Genomic DNA, 18,968 nt, shown 5'->3' on the forward strand with positions numbered 1-18,968 from the left:
AAAATATATACAGAAAAATAAAAGAATAAAAACTTTTTTAAAAAATAATATATTAATATAGTATATTTTAAATGTATTGTACTTCTATACATTATAATATTTTTTTAAAAATTGTCCTAATACTTATAAGTATTCTTTGTATTTAGTAACCCAATACAGTTGGGCAGGATAACTTTTTTGAATAATGCTTTTCTCTATTGTTCTACAAAATATATTTGATTATTTAAAAAAATATTTCTGAATGACAATTATGACGGATTATCGGCAATGTTTCATTTCTGTTCCATATTCATTGACAAATTTTGGGATCCCATATAGTCTATTGAGGTTAAACCCCGATTAATTCCATTGTTGGCTATCTATGGGCGTCCATATTTAGAAAGAGGACTTCTATGATTTATTGCTTAGGATCAATGTATATGATATAGATATGTACTCGTGATTACTTTTCTAGCGTAACTGTTTCTTGATTTGTTATAACTATGTCATATTAGGGTTTAACCCAGTGGTTTCCAACCATTCCGTATTCTCTGTCCTTTTTTTTTTTTTTTTTTTTTCTTTTTTTTTCTTTTTTTTAAAGCAGTTTGAAAAATTTAGAATTAATTATATTGGTATAGGATTTTTATTGACATAATTTTAATAACATTTTATTAGTATGGTTTAATTTGTTTTGTTTTCACGAAGTCATGAGTAGTTTGAACATTGGTATTACGTATGGAGTCTCTAAGGGAATGTTAGATAACAGAATACTGTTTTTTTTTTCTCTTGTAAATTGATGTTTTTTATAATAATTGGGTAACCGTTGCAGTTAGGAGCGACCATTTTGAATACTTTGTGAATCACAAAACAAATAGAATTCTAGCTTGGATAGGGTGATCTACGACTAGCGTGTTCTGAACAGTGCATCTCTGCATTTCAAATCCCTACGTTTGTTCCAGAAAGACCTTTGGCCAGTATCCAAGAAGTGACGGATGCAATAGGATGATAGAGGAATATATGATCTTTTAATGTCTAGTTTTGGAATTGAGAGCACTGAACAAAGCTTTTATAATATTTTTTTGTATTACTTTACCATTGATTCAATTGGGCGGACGAACTTATGGCTACGTCGGTGAGGAAAATATTCAAATAATAGTATAGGAACCTGATGCATAATATCCTAAACATACATCTTAAATTATTTTTAAAGTTAGGTTCTATCAGGACGGAAGCGTATTTGATAAAGGTTTAATCAATTTAATAAATTAACGAAGCAGAATTTTTTTTCTTTTGCCCTTATCTCCAAAAACGGTGTATTCTAGAGAAAATGTAATGGTAAAATGAATTCAACAGCATTATTTATTTATGAGGAAATGGTGGTGTGAGTGCGGTCAGTAAAGATACTGGGATAAGTAAAACATTTATTTTTGCCGAAATTTTCAACCTGAATTTAAGGTCTTTATCATGGATGAACAAATAAAACGAGATTAAATAAAAAACAAAAATATGTTTTTTATACCCAGAGAAAAATAATGAAAACTTGGAAATATACATAACAATAAATTAATAATTTTTTTTATAATTTGTTTTGTATAATTCTCACCTCTACAGTATTATATTTTGTCTTTTATTAGTATCATCTTCTATCTAATTAATTTATTGTTATTAATAGTTCCAAGTTTGTTATTTATTATTTTTATTTTTCTCAAATTTAAGGCAATTCTTCTTTTTGTTTTTTCAGCACTGATGAAGGCCTGAAATTCATGTCGAAACTAAAGTTAATTAATTTTCAGTTATGGATATATTTTTACTGACCATCTTAACTTAACTCAGAGATCGAATATTTAAACAGAGCTTTTTCAGGAAAAAATATGTGTAAGTTTTTTCTTAACGATTTTACATATATTTCTTTTTTGGATTGCTAAACCCTAATTTTCTCTTCACTAGCAGGCTGAATTACAAAAACCAAATATGATAAGAACCAAAATTTTGTATACGTTTAAAGTTTTTTGCTCATTACTCAAAAACTAAGTTTTTTTAAAGACAAAAAAAGTAGGTAAAATATCCTACAAAAAGCGTATATTGTATTTCATTTTTAAACAACCATTGGCGTAGCTAGAACGCTAAGAAAGCCCACTCTTCATTTCTCTAAACTTAAACCATAACATTTCTAAATTAGTTTCAGGGTTATGAAGTTGATACTGAGATACATTCAGACATTTAGAAGTGTTATTTTTGCATTTTGTCCTCTAAAATATATCTTTAGTTTTTTAAATGATTTTAATTACGAAACATATTTTTAATTTAATTTTTAATTCAGCATTTTGTCAAGTTAACAATCAAATCCCAATAATAGAACATGGTCAATGGGATAATTCTGGAGTAATAAAGAAATAATGAGTAGCAAATATTTAAAATTTAACCATTATGAAGGCTTTATACTATTTATGTTTAAATATTATTATAACGATATTATATTATTATAACGAGGATTCGGTGGCAAAGTTGAATAAGAATCTGGATAAGCTCGTCACATCATGCTTGCTTAAGCCCGAGCATAAGGTCAACATTGTCAACCAATAAGTGTTCCCGGGTCTTACATACCGTCTCCAAACTGCTCCCCTCACAAAGCTACGCCCTGAAATCCTGGATGGCATCGACACAATGATTCGCAGAAGTGTTAAAGCCATTATAGGGCTCCCTGCGAACACCTCCATGGCGATGTTGTTTGCTCCGAGGAGGTGCCGAGGCCTAGGCTTGATCCGCTGCCAATGGGAGGCTCCCCTTCAACACTGGTCCATTGCTCAGCGGCTGCCAAATGTACCAGATGCTCTGTTCCAGTCCACTTTCGATTATTCAGCCGAGATTGCTGAACGTGCCGAAAGAGTGCCGTTGGTCAGGGGCACCGGAGTGTGAATGTTCTACGACAGTTGCTACGTGAAAATACGTTCAAGGAATGGGCTAATTGCAGGTGGCAGGGCGTTGAAGTACGCCGTTTCAAAGAGACCCCAAGGGATACGGATGGATCCACAAGATATGCGGATATAGTTGCTTTTCCTAAGAAGGGGACCCTTTTCAGACCCAACTGTGAGATATGAAAATAACGACCTTGACCAGGCAAATAAAGTAGATAGGCAAAAGAAGGAAATCTACGATAAATGTATCCCTTCCCTCAAGGAGAAGTTCCGTGAGGGCTTCGGAGAACGAGACTTCAACGAGAGAGGCCTCTGGTTCGGAGCCCGTGGAACGATTCCCAGCACAACTAGGAGCTTCCCAGTCGATCTTCAGGTCGTGGCTAGGATGACAGAGAATATAATACTTGACTACCTGGGAATCATCCATCACCACATGCATGGAAATTAATGAGTATGGGAGTTATCCAGAGGAGGGATGGCATGCATGCATCACATATCTTATTTGTTGTTTTATTTATTACTTTATTATTTTTAATATTCTAATATTTGTTATATAGGGGAATTTGTTGATCAAATGAAATAAGCGTTGTGAAATGGAAGGGAAAGAAAAAAAAAGGAATAAATTGAAAAAACTTGTATTTAGTGTGTAGATTGGTATTAATTGTAAAAGAAAACTGTGGAAAAAAAATCTTATCTTTCTGTTATATTCTATTATATATGATATCATATAAAAGTGTGTAATTTATATATGTCCGATCACGGATTGATCAGTATGCTGTGTAATGTAGCAACCCGATGTATTTGGGCAGCATGAATGAATAATGCATTTCTCTCCTCTACAAGAAATGGGACAACCTACAATTTCAAATGGTATTACTTTAAATGTTATTTTGCGTTAAAACCTTTAAAAATATGGGTCATTTATTTGCATTGTCAATAATACTAATACTTAGATACTTACTACTCTTACATTAACCACTACTTATTAATTAAACTAATTATTTTTGCCGTATTTTTGGAGAAAATGCGCTATTGTTATTATATCGCCACTCTAGAATAAAAATTGGTCTAATATTAAAACATATGTTTTAACATATTGCTTTGTTATCGACAACTACTGATGTTCTTTTAAAAATTAACCTCATAATGTACACATTAAAAAGCATTTTACTGATGAGAAAACGGCCATTATGTTCCTGTAGGATAAAGAACTTTTACAAAAATTGGAGCTGTATTTATACGACCATGAAGTAAACTTTTGTTTTGGTGAAAAAATATATTGGAGATGCTACAAAGGAAGTTGTCGGAAAAGCAACGGAATAAGGCACTGAAACGTGGTTTTGCTGATTCCAAAGTAAGTTTAGAAACTGCAGTACACTTTATTTATTCATTGTGTCAGCATTAACAGGTATGAGATAGTGTTCGAAACATTTAGAAATGTCTCAGCTCACCACGATTAATTGAAGTAATTACCTATGTGAAGTGTTTATATGGGAAAGTCGTAATAGACGAACGTTTGTTTACGAAAAGAAAGTATAAATTAGTACGTTTCCTCCCTCAACAATTGGTTTTCGGATGGATTTGCCGAGAAACCAATGAATGCTTTTTGGAATGAGTTAAGGGCAGAGCAGAATTCAGATTGTCAGTAGTAATCTAATTCAGAATAAATCCGAGTAGTGCAGTTGTATCAGATTTACGAAAAGGATACATTAATTTATGCAGAATGGGCATCAAACATCAAAATGTAAAGCATTAATATCACATTGTTGATCCAAAGACATATGGATACGCAAAAAATCGGTAGATTACAGGAATAAAACAAAATGGGGACAGAAGAAAAGGAACAAATCCGAATTTACCAGCATCTTATTTAGCAGAATTCATGTGGCGCACTTAATTTAAAGAAAAAAATATATTATCACAAATTTGAGTCAATCTAAACGATTTTTGATTAGAAATTAATAAAATTTAGATTTTGTACATAATACGTGTGTTTTTATTAAATAATTTAATTTATAAAAAGTGGTGATACTAAAATTAACAAGTACAAAAAATAATTTATTAGTAATTTATTGTAATAATAATACATTTATTTTAATAACAATAAAAAAATTTACTGTAATAATAGTTTTTCCTGCATTGATGAGAATGGAGATGTATTTTATATCCATTTTATAACCCCTAAATCTCCTAGAACCAGGTTTTGAGGTTTGACTACTGATAAATGAACAGATGAAATGATGGTTATCAGATTTATAACTGTTAACTACACTTCACTGAATCAAGAATTTAGTAAAAGACTTCGACTACGAATACGTTAATTTGTGAACTTAATAAAGATTTTATAACACACTCTTACCACATTCATCGGGATAATATAAATAGGGGTATTAAAATTATCTCTTAATAGCTAATAACCAATCTTTTAGACGCCATTATGTTACAATGTGATAATGATTCAGTTAAAAATAAACAACAGTTGAGTGACAAAATAACAGTGATTTAAGTTGCGTATCCGGGACATATTTAACATAGAGAATTGGTCAATTAAGAGAAACCTTTCAAAACTGATTTATGACAATCTTGTACAAATATCGACGGTATAAATCCCCTCGAGGAACCTGTAGTTTGTTTCGGTAATGTGCGTCGAAAATTTTTAATAAATGTTATGTCGCTTTAGAGGTGGCGTAAATGCCAATATATTTTATTTGCGATTATTTACACCACAGCTATTCATGGCTACGTACTATTTTATTTTGGTTCTACAAAAGCCTTTTTTCTTTTCAATTCCTAAGTATATTATTGATCCATACTTTTTTTTTTAATGGTACTGTTGGAAGTCATAATTAATAAAATAAAAAATAACTTACTCAAGGCCATTTGGACATCACTTCTGAAATACACAACACAACCGAAAACACATAAACGAGCTACTGAATTTTCGTTCCGTAACTAACCCAAAAATGTTACACTGTATGCTCTAAACTATTTTAAACTAATAATCGAATATTAAACATAAACTTATCAAAAACCGAGTAGTTATAGTATTCTAATCAATAGTTTATGTTTTACTCCATGCTATGTTTCACTTTTAACGTACTTAGGCATCTACAAGTGTTTGACGGTTAATCGGTATTTTGTCGCCATGGATACACAATGTGTATATAAGCACTTAAACACCTGTAATAAAAACTACATGATAGATTTTATTTTTATAAAAATCCATTACGATATTAACATAGAGTGGTTTACCCTTACGAAGACTCTCGCCTAGATGTTTCCTTCTTTTTCATATTAATTTATATGAACTACAAGTGTTATCATGTACATTCATATAAACAATATAATTTTATCGGGATTGGGTAGCCGATTAGAATTCGGCTGTTATAGATAATTATTTACTGTTTCACTGTAACCGTGAGTCAGCCCTGTGGGTTCGGGTCAACACCCAACCTAATAAATAGGATACCCTCAATTAGGTAAAAATCTTGCTGTTCAACGTGATTCTTGCCAAATCACCTCCTTGCACAACCGTTGTTCTAGTAATGGTATTTCCTTATTAAGTATTGCACCCTTAACCTGTCATAGGTTGTAGCGGTGCAGATTTAATTTTGTTTTAATATAATATCAAGAAAGTTTATTGGACGCATTCAGTTGGTAAAGCTGTGTACTTTATAATAACTATCTTTATGTTAAGTAACAGTTTACGTAATAAGTAATAACGTTATCCTATTGGAATATATTACTTCAGTTTTACAGCTATGATTCAGTTATTTTTAAACTTATAATAATCCTGAATACCAGACTAATTTGAGACATGAAAATTTTAAATCTGCTCAAAAAAAGTTACCTATTCAGAAACATTCGTTTAAATCCCTGTGTAATTCAAACAAGAAAACCTATGAGCTGTTTAAGCTCAAAATATTGTTATTTTAGCGCAAACTGACTGACTAAACACATCTAAAGTAATTATTTTTAGGATTTGAGTTCCATTGATTAATAATTAGTGCAATCCAAAATAAAAATCGGCTGAGCCATTCGCTCAATTATTGCATTAGTATCCCACGGCTACCATGATATTGTGGAAGGTGAGGCCCAATTCATATGCTATTTCAAAAACGGTTCATTTTTTGTACTTTAAAACACAGAGCCTAATCTACGTTCCTCTGGAACGTTCTTAGGTATTATTGTTGTTCACTTCTTAACGTAATCGCGTCTGCTACACATGAGGACTCCATGTCATCATTCTATCGAAAGTAAGTCCCAGATCTTAATTAGTTTACGGAATCTGTTTATGTACACTGGAGGACATATACCAAGATGGAGTGTAAATGTTACATGTATGGGATTTGTTATTATTTAGTTTTCCCAAATTTAATCCAGTTCTGAATTTTCATAAAAATAGTTTTATAGGGTCAATGTTTTAAATTTCAAATTTATTTAATGAAATAATTAGTCATATATTGTTCATAAGTAAACATTTTTCTTAGAAGTTCTTTTTTTTTTTTAATTTTAGTAATAAGTCAAATAGTATTTAATTAAACTATAACGAATATAATGAACAGCGAAGCTATTCACGAATGAATACAATTGAAATATATGGATTAATCGTACAGACGGGCTGTATTGTCCAAAACATCAGGCTTCCCATATATGGTTTGGGACCAAGCTGTGAAAATATTTTAATTGGATTATAAAACTGGATCTGAATATATATTTTGTATAGAACATTTGTTAAACCCATCGATATTTCATGTTCTTGTCCTGTCCAGACACGGTCTTTCCAACTTGATGATTTTTTAGAAGACCTATTTTAGTTATCAGTAATTATGATGTATAAACATACTTTACTTTAAAAATTTTTTGTTTGTAATATTAGGAAATAAAAATTCTACTGCAAGCTCAGTTAATGAACTTATTAACAAAAAGATTGATTGAAACTTGCGTAACACTTATCTATTGCCACTGCTGCAGTATAAGAAAGATGCCAAGTCTGTCTTCTTATTCTCTTAATTACTTTTAAAAACACTTATCATGAATGTCCTTAATAATGTATTCGGAATACATTAATTTATTCATTATAATCTACATAATTCATAACAATGCAAATCTTTAGACGTGAATATCTCCTAAAATAAACGTTAAAGGAAATACCTCCAGAGGAAATGTTTTACTTATTCACACTTCCAGTTTAGATAGTTAACCGTGAAACACCCTGTATATATAATTTTTTTATATATGTACATGTGTGTGCAAATTTAATTTCGCAAACTTAAGAACTATCTTTAGTAATTTAATCTATTAATCGGGTTTAATATCCTAAATACATTAAATATCTACATATATTAATTAAAAAGTACTATCATTGAAAATTTGGACCACTAAAATCCATGAAGGGTCAGGAGTTCAGTACTGTTATTAGGAAGTACTGTTCCTAGGTCAAGGTTTATTTTGTCCATGGTGGTGTTTTGTCCATGACATTTTTCTCCAATTACGCCACTTTACAGAGGTTGGATGGTCCTGAAAGACTCCCCAAATCCACAGGGTTGACTCACGACTATAGTAACAGAATAAATAATTACCAGGCTACTACTGGATTCGATTACCATTACCAGAAGTATGAAGTATCATAGTTTTTTTCAGTATGTAAATTTTGTTTAGGTTAATGTCAAAATAATATATTTTATTAATTAATTTCCTTTTAAAAGCAAAAGGCAAATTTCAGCTTATGATGTAATTCAATTAACAAGAACTTTAAACTTATTAAACAGCGAATCTGTAGTCTTGTGGGTAACTGATGAGAGAAATCGGCAATAATCTGATTCAAAATCTACATTAATCCTCACACACGAAAAGATAGGAAACTGCACGTCGATTTCGACTATTACAGCACTTACTAGACAAACGGTCTAAACTTCCAATTCATTACAAGACTGATTAAAGACTAACATAAAGACTGATTTACATGACAATTATAAGGCCTATCTGGACATACGGCGTTGAGCTCTGGGGCTCCACTAACCCTTCGAATTCCTCTCGTATCCAATCCTTACAATCCAAAATCATTCGTAAAATCCTAAATGCTCCCTACTTTGTCACAAATAAAATCATCCACAAAGACCTTAATGTTCTCTTTGTAACCGATCTAGCCCGAACCAGATATCAATCCTTCCATTACAAACTCCCTAACCACTCAAACCCATTAGCTTCTAATCTTGATTCCTCTTTTATTCCGGACAATCCTCCGAGGCGTCTGAAAAGAAGATGGCCTTGAGACCTTATATTGTAAAAATGTTTTTAGAGTGCTAACATTGGGTAGTTTATCTACATGCTTGTACCATACCATTACGATTTCCTGAAATTTACTTGATTTATTTATGTACAGTTGTAAATATCAATAAATAAATTAAAAAAAAAAAATCTACATTAAATATGTCAATATCCGATTAACAATGAAATATTCTATTTTAGAAAATAATAATATAATTTTCAATCGGAGAAAACAGAGTTTTTTTATTTTTATTCATATTCAACTGTTTAGTCTACATATCCCTACACAACTGTTCTCAGTCACTAATTTCCTTATTTGAGGAAAAAATAGATAAGAATGGAATAATAATAAAAATGAATGTAGTATCCACCGCTAAAAGAACTCGCCTGTTGTTAGTTGAACAAAAAACGTATTCAATGAAGCTCGGTGTCAAGCATATTTCATGTTATCTACTTCTATAACTTGCCGATCATTGGGATGCCAAAATGTTTAAACAGTCGATTGTTAAAAAATTATTTGTTTTTTTTTAGAGGAATCACTTTGTATATGGTATTCTTTTTATAGTAAAAATATACTGATAATAAAATAGTTTATATGATAGGATTCATATGTTACGTTTCAGAACGGCTCCTGAATAGTAAACATAAGTAAATTTCACTTTTTTTTTTTCTAATAAATGTTTATTTTCTTGAAACTTTCGAGAAAATAATAACTAATAGCTCTGTTGTCTGGTTAGTATTCGGTCGATGGTAAGAATTATGACTATTTGACTACTCAGGGAAAATTCATAGACAAGGAACAATCTCACTTAAAATAAATTAAGCACAAAATTGTGTGTTTTCAAGCTTTTGAATATTTTAAATATTTTTAGTAATGAAGATTATACCTGATTTTGGGAAGACTTGTGAGTTGTGGTTCTATCTGAGCCTAACTATTTCAGAAGTTAAATAAAATGTGCGTATACGATCCTGAGGCTCAGGAAATTATGAAACAACTATAATGTAACGAGATTTTATTGTTTTCATAGACATGTCCTATATGGAAAAAAAAGTTTTAACTATTTATTAAACAATAAAATGTACAGAATCCAGATTTCGATTATTAAGTTGAAACATTATTTACTATTGTTTTGTTACTTAGTTGTCTACATATCTAATAACTGTAATGATCCAAGAGCCCAGTAAAAAAAACAAACAAAAAAATGGTGTTACTTCATCTCAATTTTTTATTACTGTAATGTAACAATACTTAATTAATAATGACAATAATAAAGGCTTAATGAACCCGAAGGTTCGATGCCGATACCACCAAACGCTCTCTGCATACATCCTTCCAGTGATGCCCCTCCAAACCCAATTCCACTGAATCTTTTTTAACACAATCCTCCCATCTACGTTTCGATCTTTCCCTCGGACGTTTACCCGTTGGTTCAGTGTTTATTACCATTTTAGGGATCCGATCGTTACTAACCCCTACAACCTTACATGCCCATCTTATACGTCGCAATGCTATAACTTGAATTATATTTACCGAGTGTAGGTCCCATAATTCAGCGTTGTGTAATCTTCTAAATTCTCCCGTTAATTCATCCTTTTTTGCGTAATAATACTTAATTACTAGTCAGAATTATTATATTTATAATAATTACTAGTTCTTTGCCAGTCATAGTTTCAGGTATATGAGGACCATTGAATGATGAACCATTATATAAAATCCTAAAAAAATCATAAATTACTTTTGTAAAACTAGAGGATTTTGTGCTGATTGAAATCAGCTGGAATGATTCATTCTTCAATTAAGTGTTGGTGTCGTACTACGAATCAAGGACACACGAGTCCTGGGACCAAGAGAGATTTTGATTAGCAGTCTAAGGAATTAATAAAAAGTGATTTTTTGGTCGAATCAGTGTTGTGAAGTGAGTAGAAACTTTAAAACAGTTGTAACGCATTGGGCTACCGTAGTCTGATATAGACTTTTTGTTTTGTTTCTTTTTCATTTTTCATTCCTTGTATGAATTTCTCGTTTTACTTTTTACTATCCACTCGTTTTCTTATAATTTTTTTTCATGTTACAAATTTTTACGGTTTAGTCGTTGCCTGCCAGACTTGCGCGTAAGTTTCTCTCTTTGTCGGGAAGCCAATATTAATGCAATAGCAATGCACTCTCACATAATACCCACCCTTACGACCAATAAACCGAATATGCCAAGGACGCTAATGGGTGACATTAAAGTACAATCCAACCGATAATATTTTGCCAGTTAAATACAGCTGTTTAACTGCCCGTAATGGACACCACGCGCTCACAAAATGTTTTATGCCGGTACTAACCATCGGCGTGGACAATAAACAATGTGCCTTTGAAATGTGACTCCCACAGGGGATCAGTATTGCACACGATTTTCCTTGGATTGACAAAAGGTGCAGTAACTTATTGTAACGGAACTCACAGCCCTCGATCTTACCATGGGTATCTGGATATTGGCTGAATTAGCAGGGACTTTGTTTGATATTGGGTGGTAGTACAACATGTTACTTTCTGTTAATTGACAATGCATGTGCTGGGATGATCGACTGCTTGGTAACATGATGTAAAGTGGCAACAAACAGGCAAGGTGTTAAAAGCTTAAGTAAGAACATCCTGCTATAATTTTTGCAATCTCGTGTGAAAATCTATGCCCTATTGTTGTCAGTAAAGGAGTGGTATGACATATATAAGCTCATAGAATGTTTAAGTGGAAAATGATTTCCTCTCGTCTATTGGAAGGTTAAATATGGATAATTAAGTATTTTTCTCAACACGCGTTGGTACATAATGAAAATTGGTATGGTAAGATAATATTAATTCATTACGATCAATTATTTTCTGGGAGTAAAAAAAAAGTGAATAAATTCAAGTGGACATTAGAATACATATTAATTGTTAATGCTTTGTTTGATTTGTTATTATATGTATTTAGTTCTTAATGATGTAAAATCATATAATTTATTTTTATATTAAAAAAAAAAATATGTTGTACATTTCATTAAATTTGTACGAAAAATGGCAAAAAATAACATTTCTGACGTAACTCGGCATAGGCTAAAGGGGAGATGGATAAGGGACCTCCTAGTGTAATCAAATAATTTACTTGAACGTTAGAAGGATGCACCACTGGGTGCCGTCTCCCTCATGCCAACCCATGCCTTGTCTGAATAGTACAGTTCATCTGCTGATTGTAATAAATTTATAGGTGTAAATACGAAATCGTAAAGATGAAATGATTTGTTATGATCCTGGGATTTTAGAAAATCGCTGAAACTATAATTTCCAAGGAAAGCTATTTGATATTTTGATTCATTATCAAAGCACGCAACACCACATAACTGATACGCAACCAAGCAATTAAGATGGATGAAAGAATAATAGCATTATACTTTAAATAGAATATCTTGCAAAACACAATAATAACCATATAATTATTAAAACTTTAGAGGATTTCACTGAAAACATTGGAGCTACTGGAATTCCCCTAGCAAAAGGCATATTAAAATAATAATTGCATTCAAATAATATTCTCTTGAAATAAGTATCTTACATATGCCGATATCTAGGGAAAATCCAACACGTTCTTATGGAATTTTCCAGTTTTTTTTTGGAGCAATTTTCGGAAATATCCCAGTTTATTGCAATAATTAGACATACGTGTTCCTTACAGATTTTAATGTTTTAATTAATCTGCCTAGTGCTAAAATATTATGAGGCAAAAACGAGTTAGACAATTACTTAGTTAGTTTGAAGTTTAAAATAGAGGAACTAAGTTTTATTGTTAATCATAAAAAAATCTTAGAAACTAAAATTATTAATTTTCAACTGTGATATTAGTGAGAAGATATTGTGGGGTGCGGTGAGAGAATAACACAAATAAGTATAAAACTTATTTATTAGTGCCAACGTTTCGGCTAAAATTTCTAGTCTTCATCAGGGCTACAAACAAGATGTATATAAATGGATATATAGAATGATTAAAGTAAATGATTGTTCATAATAGAAATAGATAAAATTCTTCTTCAACTGACGTTATGTTTAATGTAACAATACAAGGTATTTATGTATTTATAAAATATAATTATGCATTTTTGTATGTGGTCTAGATACTAAAAAAGAAAACGTGAGTTTTCTCAATGTTAAAAAGAGGTTGTATTTAGGGATACAAATATTTCGTTTTATCTTATTCTATGCAACCGTTTTACTTCTGTAATTAGTTTCAATAAGCTAATTTTTCTAGCCTTAGTCACCACAGCATTGTTGTACCTGCGTACAAAAAATATTTTATTGTTTATATCATAAAAGTAAAAACAAGACCCCTCTTTTTTATTTTTCATAATGTGTTTTATATCAGGTAATTGATAGTTTGCAATTCTATCCTCATAGAATGTTCCCCTCTCTCCCAAATTCACATAACATGTGATGATAATTCCTAGTATGATAAATATACTATCCGATGATTTAACAGCTCTTTTGTCACAAACAGCTCAACTCACAAATTTTTTGTCATTAAAAACCCTTAGCATCCGACTATCATAAAAATCCACACTTATATCAATTTGCGTTGAAAACCTGGGAAACTTTCTTTACACGGGTTCCAGGTCATGTGGAAATCGCTGGAAACAAGCACTCACTCTTCCAGCTCTTGGCGCGACCATTTTAATCCCAAGAAGTCGTCCATTGAAAAATGAAATATCATGTAGTTGGCAAGCCATGTAGAATGGAAGTCCACCTACCAAATTAAAGACAATTTCAGTCAGCCACATCTTCCAGCAATGCCCTTTCTACACTTCGGGTTTAAGTAGGTTAGGGGTGGGACCAGGTGCATCAGTAGTTTAGAAAAAATGATTTATTAAACAAGATTTAAACTAATTAACTTTATCTCTTATAAGCCCATCTTAAATTTAAAGAGTTTAGAATTTTCCGATTGCAACAAAAAAATAAAATTAAAAAAATAATAAAACTTATAAATATATAATGGATAAATCTGAATACTTAGGAAAACAAATTATGAAACATGGGCGTTGATGACTAGTGGGTTTTACGCCCTAAACCCCTAACTAACAACAACAACAATGTATTTATCTGTATGTTATTATAAATGTTAGTGCATTTATAAATCAAAATAAACATTAATACTTTTCCAATGCATTATTAGAATATAATATAATTTCAAATAGACACAAAAATTAATCATTTATTTGATTAAGCAGTCTTTACTTACCTTACTTAGTTCGTCTATTTAAGATCCAGTAATCATTTAAAAATTAAAACCAGTAGGTATATAAATATTTGCAGCATTTTCGTAATTTACTTGAATTCAAACAAACACTAAAAGCTATCGATTTCTCTATGATTGCTTTTATTTTTTTATGTTTTCTTTCGTTATCCTGTAAAGATTTTGATTTAACTAAGTATAAGTTTGAAATAATGGCTTCTTTCGTTCGTAATAAATTATTTTTTTTATAGGTTGAATATATGAAAATTAATTCAACACAGCATGCATTAAATTGTTGTATAATATTTAAATAGTATTTTTCATAACATTAATATTTAATTTAGACTGGCAGTTAAGTATGTTTTATTTATAACATATTTCAATGTGATATTTACAATTCCTCGTTAAAAGAAAATAAATTAATTTATAAAACAATAAATTCTTATATCTGAAATATTTACCAAAGGTGACCCTCAGGAATAACTTTATTTTATCTATTCAAATTTAATTAAAATTTTTTTTAGGAAAAAATCGTATTGAATTAATTTGTATATTCGTGTTAGACATAATTTACACCATCAGTGTCGAGAAATTGAAAGTGCTCTCAATCAAACAACAAACAAATCCTTTGTTATTTGTAATATTTTGAATATTGATAAACTTTATTTAAACATGTTTATTTAGATTAAAAGATTTTTATTATAAATTTAAAGATCTTTGTAAAGATTTAAAAGATATTAGTTTAAATAACTTTTCTTAATTATTTTTGTTTTATTTCTTTATAATTTTGCTGGTTCATACTCTGTACAAAACTATTAAATTTAGCCTTTAATTTATTAATTTACTATACTATTTAATTATCATGCTTTTATAATGATAATAAATTTAATAATAATGATTTTTATGTAAATAAATTGATAAAAAATATCGATAAACAAACCATATCTTTTATTTGATCTAGGTACAATGATTTAGAGTGAATGATGGCTGAATTGGCAAATTGACGACCGGTTTATTTTTTTGCTTTGGACGTTTGCAGTCTGGCCAAAAACATTCTTAAATATGTGGAAGAGTACGTGAAATATAAGATTTCTAACACATTTAAATAGAAAATTTGTAAAATACGAGTTCAATATTTACTAAAATTGAAATTAAAAGAATTTATTAATTAATTAATTATTATCAAATTTATAAATTCAGGTTGATAAAATCAGAGTGGGACAAGTAAAATTTCAACAATTTTGGACAAATAGAAATCTAGAAGCGTTGAATTGTTGAAAGGAAAAGTGAACTAAGTCACAACCTCAATATTTTGCCGATTGTATGGCTCTTCAAAAATCGGATTCATTGACTTGCTCGATGGTGTAAGTCATTTTTAGATTCAAGTAGTCAATTTGACTTTACAATTATTCTTTATTAAATCTTATGTAATTTTCAATAGGTTCCCTATTTGGGACTTTATATGATTTTTTTTCAAAGTAATAATGTTAATAATTAAAATATAAAACTGTTCATATTAATAGTATTTAAATTGAATAATATAATAATTCAAGTTTTTACTTTGAATAGAATAATTATTTTATCTTAAAACTAAAATATTGCATAACTAATGAAATAAGGGATTGAAATCTTGAAACTTAGATTCACAACATAAAATAAAGGAATTAATTTATAGTTTTTCAAGACCGTGACGGATATAGGAAGTAATATAAATGTTTGAAAATATTCCTCAAGTTAATAAGTATCGTGAGACTAAAGACAAAGTGGCGTATTTACGTGTCATTGTATTTTTTTTTTAAATTTATTTTCTCTTCTCAAAGCCAAATAAACGTTGTATGTTACGTATAGTACATAGTATTAATCGATTCATATTCTAAATAGCAATACCTTTCTTGTCCAAAGATAATTCAAATACTATACTTTAGAAAATTTCTGATACGCCATTTTCGTTTTGGACTGTCAAGATGCATAAGATATGTGTTTTTTCTGTTTGATAACAAATGTAAAAAAATCTATTTTACTTATTGTTTTTGGCTTGAATTTAATTGATTCAGTTGAACCATTCCACCATAAAATAGTAACCTAGTCGAGGGGTATTAGATTGAATAATTTATCACACCATTGGTTAATAATATTCAGCTCCTTATTACTAATTAATTACAAATTCCTGCATTTATGTACTTGAAATATATTAATTTATTAATTAATTTAGAGAAAATAGAAATTTTATATTAGATAATGATTTTAAAGAAATTTTAAAAATGACCTAATAAAATTATTAAGAAGTAATAATTAAAAACTCACTATAAAATTAAATGTCTGATTTAAAAGCTTGCTGCATTTTTTATGGGAGTTATTAAGAATCTTTACGACTTTAGTAAATAACATCTAATCTTCTTATATAAGATATGCCGTAGTATATGCTGTTACCTGTCGGATTACGTACAGTTTTAATTTAAATAATCCTCTTCATCCAATGAATTAAATGGATAATACACAAATATAATGTAATTACTTTTTAAATTAAATATATTATCAGATTGTGGGCTAAATGATAAGGCTTTCCTAATTCAATCACTTCTTGGATAATCTAGGATTCGCAACAAGATCCCTTACTATGATATATATCCCGCGCTTACATTCGATATATAAGCCGAGATAAGGTGGTTTATGCCTATTATGTTTTGAGTGGACTCACGGTTGTGCGATGTCCCTCCGATGAAGAGCGGCATGCCTCACGAGTACAGAAGATGCTGAGACTGGTCGCACACCTGCCGACATGGTGACCGCATGCTGCGAGGCTACCCACTGCCGAGGGCCCGAGTGCCCCACCACTTTCCCACTGGCTCCTCCACTTCGGGGTGGGGTCTTCGGGGTTCGGAGGGTAGTCCAAGGTGCCGAAGCGGCCGGAGAGTAGAGAGGGCTGGACGCCCGTGTGGGACGTCAAGAAAAGAGTGCTATCTTCCCATAGACGTCGCAGAGCAGCTTTATGTAATTCAAATACTGATATAAAAATTAGAAGATTAAATGTAATATTCACATACATTGACTAATAGTTTAATGAATCGGAGGGTCATAACCATTTTAGAACGACTTGATGGATTTTAATAAAAAGTACACTACATTGTTTTTCTTTTCCAACAAAATAAAATGGTAATACAAAAATACTAATTAAAACAAAATGAAATAAATTATTGCAAGACCTGATTGGCTAATATGATATAATTATAGTATGATCAAAATAATGATTGATCCTGGAGTTGAATGTTACATCGAAATTAACACTAAATCTCTTCACTAGAAAAAATTTTAGTAGATTGACCAGTTGTCTAGCTAATCTAATACAGTCCAATGTAATCATCTTTACCAACATCTTGGCGTTGGCGAAAAGGACCGCTTAAAAAGTGAGGGAATCGATAGTTGATTATTTGGAAAACAATCGATAGACGATTGATAGTACTTATTGATAAAATAAGCTGCAAGTCTTCCGTGGAAGAGCAGTACACCGTGATGGAGGAATATTACTGTTAATCAACGTGCTGGTGATTTTGGAGAAACATGGTAAATTTAATTATTTATTATAGGCCGTTCTCATAATAAAAATAAAAAAATTAATGAGGATAAAGCTTAGTACATTTTTTTCTGATTGGCTAACAAAAAATAATGCTATGAATAAAACAGTCTTATTGGTCTCAGAAGACCAAAACGTGAAGCGGAACTCTTTCCTGAACAGAAGTACCAATAGGCACTTGTAACTAATTTTATATCGTACTGTTCCTTATCGGCCAACAAGAAAAATACTCCATATGTTATTAATGTCTATTTGTTCTAAAATTTGTATTACAAATTTGTTCGCAACGTTAAACCAAAATTCCATTACAATGATCATATTGAATAATTTCCTGATGATTTGTTAGAGTAAATTAATAAATTTAGGAAATTTCTAATGCATTTAATCAATAAATAATTCATTCGAGACTAAAAAAATATTCTATTTTGGTGTTTAACCACAAATAAATTTTTGCACAAACACGACTTGTAGGAAAGGTTTATAAAATATTGATACAATTCCTACTAAACAATATTTTCGTCAAACCTCATACAGTTTTTCATCAGATCACTGAAATCAGTCTGAGAAGAATGCAATTATGACGATATTAACATTTAATATTCCATGATAAGTATCAGGAATATAAGTCACATTTGCTTGATATATTACTTTTTAACGTCTACTCCATATCTACCAAATAATATGGTAGCTTTCCATGTATTTAAAGATTCAATGCTAAAATGTTCTCAGCATTGACTTGTATTGTTATTACAGTTTATCAGATGATAGATATGAACACAAGAATGAAAACATAAAATAAACGATACATAACATCCTACTTATCATGATAGGCATAGTAGAAACCTGTATTCTAATGATCTAGTGGATAATAAATAACTTAATGATATTAAAAAACGTACATTTTGAAAACGAAAATCTAATAATTGATCTAAATAATAATTATTATTTGAATTTAATTTCACTTATAGTAAGATTATAATTCTGATT

General features: G+C 30.4%; 1 protein-coding gene across 2 annotated transcripts in view; it reads right to left on the reverse strand.

Annotated features, from left to right (window-relative positions):
* The window catches only part of LOC106680847 (uncharacterized), a 198,046-nt gene extending 180,812 nt beyond the window's left edge, over positions 1 to 17,234 (reverse strand). Inside the window, exon 1 of one of the 2 annotated variants that reach the window (XM_014420828.3) lies at positions 17,109 to 17,234. In XM_014420828.3, the coding sequence (XP_014276314.1) occupies positions 17,109 to 17,142 (34 nt within the window). In that variant the 5' untranslated portion in view covers positions 17,143 to 17,234. Of the gene's footprint in view, positions 1 to 5,764; positions 5,981 to 17,108 lie in introns of those variants that run through there. The other variant, XM_014420831.3, reaches the window with a different exon arrangement.
* Positions 17,235 to 18,968: the final 1,734 nt, after the last annotated feature.

This window comes from Halyomorpha halys, unplaced genomic scaffold (genome assembly GCF_000696795.3).
Source record: "Halyomorpha halys isolate HHAL.00 unplaced genomic scaffold, Hhal_1.1 Scaffold293.1, whole genome shotgun sequence".
Lineage (NCBI taxonomy): Eukaryota > Metazoa > Arthropoda > Insecta > Hemiptera > Pentatomidae > Halyomorpha > Halyomorpha halys.